This window comes from Sardina pilchardus, chromosome 3, assembly GCF_963854185.1.
Source record: "Sardina pilchardus chromosome 3, fSarPil1.1, whole genome shotgun sequence".
Classification (NCBI taxonomy): Eukaryota; Metazoa; Chordata; class Actinopteri; order Clupeiformes; family Clupeidae; genus Sardina; species Sardina pilchardus.
Window position 1 is genome coordinate 34,882,613 of NC_084996.1, and position 5,000 is coordinate 34,887,612.

The 5,000-nt window shown below is 47.2% G+C and overlaps 1 protein-coding gene across 2 annotated transcripts in view; it reads left to right on the top strand.

Moving 5' to 3' along the window:
• ppp1r1b (protein phosphatase 1, regulatory (inhibitor) subunit 1B) overlaps window positions 1-5,000 on the top strand; it is a 20,934-nt gene that overhangs the window by 10,634 nt on the left and 5,300 nt on the right. The window contains exons 1-2 of one of the 2 annotated variants that reach the window (XM_062533029.1): window positions 3,716-3,811; window positions 4,469-4,552. In XM_062533029.1, coding sequence (XP_062389013.1) covers window positions 3,773-3,811; window positions 4,469-4,552 — 123 coding nt within the window. In that variant the 5' untranslated portion in view covers window positions 3,716-3,772. Of the gene's footprint in view, window positions 1-3,715; window positions 3,812-4,468; window positions 4,553-5,000 lie in introns of those variants that run through there. The other variant, XM_062533028.1, reaches the window with a different exon arrangement.

Genomic DNA, 5,000 nt, shown 5'->3' on the forward strand with positions numbered 1-5,000 from the left:
GTGTGTGTGTGTGTGTGTGTGTGTGTGTGTGTGTGTGTGTGTGTGTGTGTGTGTGTGTGTGTGTGTGTGTGTGTGTGTGTGTGTGTGTGTGTGTGTGTGTGTGTGTGTGTGTGTGTGTGTGTGTGTGTGTGTGCACGCGCGCTGAGATCTAGTTTAGGGTGTCCTACTGCGTCTGCTGCTGCTTTTAATAGGCTGATAGTGCTATCAGAGAAACATTCTCCAGGGGGCAGTCCCACATCAGCCACAGCTACACCCTGCACATCCCACACACCTGAGCATGGACACACACACACACACACACACACACACACACACACACACACACACACACACACACACACAAAAACACGTGTACACAACCACAGCCCGTCTTACACCTTACTCATCACTCTGTCTGTCTGTTTCTCCCTCTCACTGGTGCCCTAATGGAGCATTTCTCCTGATTAGTGCCATTCTTAGCTTTGAGTCGCCTTTCAGAGCAAAGACTGCCGGGAAGGGACTGAGAACCAGATGAGAGAGAAGAGAGAGAGAAAGAGAGAGAAGGAGAGAGAGAGAGAGAGAGAGAGAGAGAGAGAGAGAGAAATGCACTGTGGTCATAAATGATCTGGCATATTGAGCAACAGAGACACAGCCTGTCAGACTGATATGTGTGCACACAGTGGTGCTTCTGTCTGGTCAGTTGTCAAATGACCCCTCCATTTCAAAGATGAATGGACCAATGGACCTTTTATCCCCTGCAGCCTGCACATAAGCAAATGTCCACGCCAGTACTCACACACTCTTCACTTTTGACAGTTACTGAGAACATCTTTGATAACAGAGACTATAAATGATTGTCTGATTGTCTAGTTAGCATAGCCCAGGGAGGAATAGTATCGAAGCGATTAGACAAGTTTCTTAATCTACAGCTTTACCTGAGTACTCACGCACACACCTGCACATACATACACACACACACACCTGCACAGTACACACACACTTTTACACCTGCATGTGCACCTGGGCTGCTGAAAAGCTGTTTTCAATGAGAGGATCAGAACAATAAGCCTCTACAGATGCTGCAGGTGCTGCACATAGAGATGTTCTCTCTCTGTGTGTGTGTGTGTGTGTGTGTGTGTGTGTGTGTGTGTGTGAGAGAGAGAGAGAGAGAGAGAGAGAGAGTGAGTGCATTTGCGCATGATGAAAGAATGTTTGTTCATTAAGCATGTTTCAGGAGTCAGACTTGGTGGCTTGAGTCTGTAGCATAAGGAGAGAAACTTGCGTAATTCCTAACGAGGTTCTTTTCAAAGCCAGAGAATTACAAGACTTATGGCCTCTGGTTACATCATGGTCTGTCACTTTCACAAGCCTGGTCACTTGGTGGGGGACACAGCGCTTCATGTGCATGTTCCCGTTTGCAGTAATGGCCCTCAGTCATTGAGCTCATTTCATGTCTCTGGGTTTCTCTCTCCACTCACTGCCTTTGTGTGTGTGTGTGTGTGTGTGTGTGTGTGTGTGTGTGTGTGTGTGTGTGTGTGTGTGTGTGTGTGTGTGTGTGTGTGTGTGTGTGTGCGCGCGCGCTGGAATATGGGTCGAAGACTGAAAAGTCTGATTCCTATTGATTTCATCTGACACATGGCGTGTTGATCCAAATGTCTCTCGTCCTCTCTCTCTCTCTTTCTCTGTCTCTCTCTGTCTGACATATTTCTATCTGGGCTATTATCTGAGCTAATTTTAGACCAATGTCTTGGAGTAAAGTAAAAAAAAACCTGAACCTGTGATACATTTATAAATTGTTACAAAACACCTCCTTGACCTTAATTATCTTTGTACCACCAACTCTGTCTCTCTTCTTGCTTGTGACCTCTCTCTCCTTTTCTCTCTCTCTCTCTCTCCTCTCTTCTCTCCTTCATTCCCTTCACCTGACCTCTTTCTCTTCCTCTATCCCTTCTTCATACATAAACAGACTCTGTTGGTGTTTCACTCCAAAGCGGGTCTCATCCACACACACACACACACACACACACACACACACACACACACACACACCTCCACTACCACTACCTGGTTGCTATTGCTTTGCTTTATCCGTATGGAATGACAGACTGATAGAATGACGGAGTGAGAGGGAGAGAGAGAGAGACAATATGAGGTCAGGGCGTGCCTAGATGGGGACTGTGGTTGGAGGGCTCTTTAAATAGGACACTGATGTGCCATTAGAGGGGTTTACACGAGCACAGAGCAACACAAGGGTGGGGAATGGAGAGGATTGGGGCAAGACCGTTTTAAAATGGAGTTGATCTGGGCATGAAGAAAGGGACACTCAAGCCCCCTCAGGATAAGAGACGAGGTCAATAGGATGAAGAGAAGAAAGGGAAAGAGAAGAGGAGAAAAGAAGAGAAGGGGTCAAAAGGAGAGTGTGTGAGAAAGAGAGAGAGATGATGGGATTTGAGAGCTGTTGGAATGCTGAGGGTGTTGTCCGCAATAAATGTGACTCTGATCTGTGGCTGCTTGTGCTGGTAGCTTTCCACCATGGCCGAGTCGCACTGCTTTGGCAACAATTGGTTTGTTAATATGACGCAAAACCTTACGTCTACCCACAATCACACCAGCATGAGAGAAAGAGAGGGAGAGGGAGAGAGAGAGAGAGAGAGTATTGTTTTACTGATAATATTACTATTCTCCCTAGTTTGTAATTGTTCACTGTTAATTTAATTTGTATTGTTATTTATTTGTATGTCGCTTTGGACAAAGGCGTCTGCTAAATAACCATAGCCATAGCCATAGCCATAGCCATAGCCATAGCCATAGCCATAGCCATAGAGAGAGGGAGAGAGAGAGAGATTAGCATTGTTTGAGTCTTGAAAAAAGAGAACTGAGAGGTTTGAATCGTCCATTAATTACATGATTTATGGGTGGTCCATCACTGGAATTAGCCCTGCATGTACAAAACACTTCCCAACATAACAACTCCTTAAATTCCAGTTCTTACCACATTAACCTGAGACTATATATACATCATAGTGTTTCATATGTCCTATGCTATATGTCTATAATGTCTCCTTAGGGTCTGCAGGTAAGACGTAGGGAGAATATAGCGAATGTGTGCTAAATGTGAGCTCCATATTTCCATGGCCTGGACACTTCCTCTGCAGACTGTGACACGACCTTACATTTGATGAACTTTTCCCCAGAAATATGTGTTGGTGGATGTCATGTCTTCCACCACGGCCTCTCCACACCCAACCCCCCCTCAGGGGACCCTACGGTCTCATGTCTCCCTATCACCCACTCTCTGCATCATTCCACAGATGGCTGCAGCAAAGGCCAGCAAAACAAAACAGAGCAAGAGGGTGAGGGTGCAACCCCAGTGTCAGCACATGTCCACCCCTGGAGTGGACGCGGTCACTGCAGCCCCACACACACACAGCTGTCCACACACACACAGCTGTCTCTCCCAGCACCTCTGACCACTGTCATGTCGCCCCCCCCCAGAGCCACCCACGGAACAGGCCTTGTTTGTGAGAGGGCCCCAGTCCCATAGAGGGCCCACACAGGCCCATGACCCCTCAGCAGAGTGAGCAGGCGGCAGGGTGGAGAGGTGGAGAGGGCAGGGAGGGGTGGAGGGGTGGAGGGGTGGAGGGGTGGCTCATACAGGCTGTGGATGAGAGAGATTAGCGTTATCACCTCTCATGTCCTGTCAGACGCTTCAGGCTGCCACAAAAGGGGTCTATGTGCAAGCTGACGCACTCACTCACGCTCACAGACACAGACACACACGCACTCTCTCAGAATGGATACAGGCTCAAGGGGAATGCGTAACTCCATGCACGTATGTATATGCCTTTACAATATAGATAAGCTGAAACTAGGGGGAGATAGGATGACTGAAACACACACACACACGCTCCCACTACACCTAATTGGCAACTAATATGCATTAGTGAAGCCAAACATTAAACAGTTAGAGCCAGCATGCACTGCTGATGTGAAGCTGTGTCTGTGTAAATGGGCACCGCAACACTGTTTTCCTCTATGCCTCTTTCTCTGGCTCGGCCTCTGCCTCTCTTAAGTCCCAGCTTGTTGTGTACAAGTCATTTCTGAGCATGATTTCTGAGGGTCATAATTGCACGTAAGCTGTGGCAGAACGGCATGAGCCAGAACATTCTGGAAGACTCCTGCCTGCGTTTGGATGGCCCCTCGGAGCTGAGGTCACCCACTGGCTGACCCATGACCTCAGCTGGAATTTTGATTGGCGCAAATCCTTGATGAGGTGGCTGTGTTCCAAAATGCCCCCCCTCCCCTCGCAAGGAAAAAAAGGAGGCTGAATGTGGCTGGCCAGGACATTAGATGACAACTCTCACGGCAACTCTGCTCTGAGTCAACTGCACTCCATTTGTGCTCATGGGTCAAGGTTGTTTTGCTTAATTATGTTTTTTTCTCTCTCCCTCTCCCTCTGTGTGTGTGTGTGTGTGTGTGTGTGTATTAGATACGGCGTCGGAGGCCCACACCTGCCACCTTGTTCAGAGTGGCAGACCAGTCATCCCCTGAGGACGATAACTCTACTCACCAGGTGAGACATCTCCACATCCAGTCGGGAGGATCTAGATCTCTACACTTAGCATGTAGTGTATGCTAGGACACACACACACACACACACACACACACACACGCACACACACACACGCACACACTTAGTACTATATACACTAGAGAGGGAAGCATTCCAAGATCGACTGCGGACAGCTGAAACCACTGTGTGGGGTAGTTTTTTTCATACACATGCCAGTCAATATCACATTGATATCAATAAGTAATACTCAAATAAAACAATTATAACTAGCTAAGCTAAGCTAAGCTAAGTTCTGTGGCACTGAATTTAAAGCTGAAATAGTTACTTAATATTTTCCGTTGGGGTCTATATAAGCTGTAAAGCCTGAATAGATCAGCTTCAATGTTAGAATTCATATGCACACATAGAAAAAGTTGCGTGGGATTTCTTTAGCAGCTAATTATCTAAT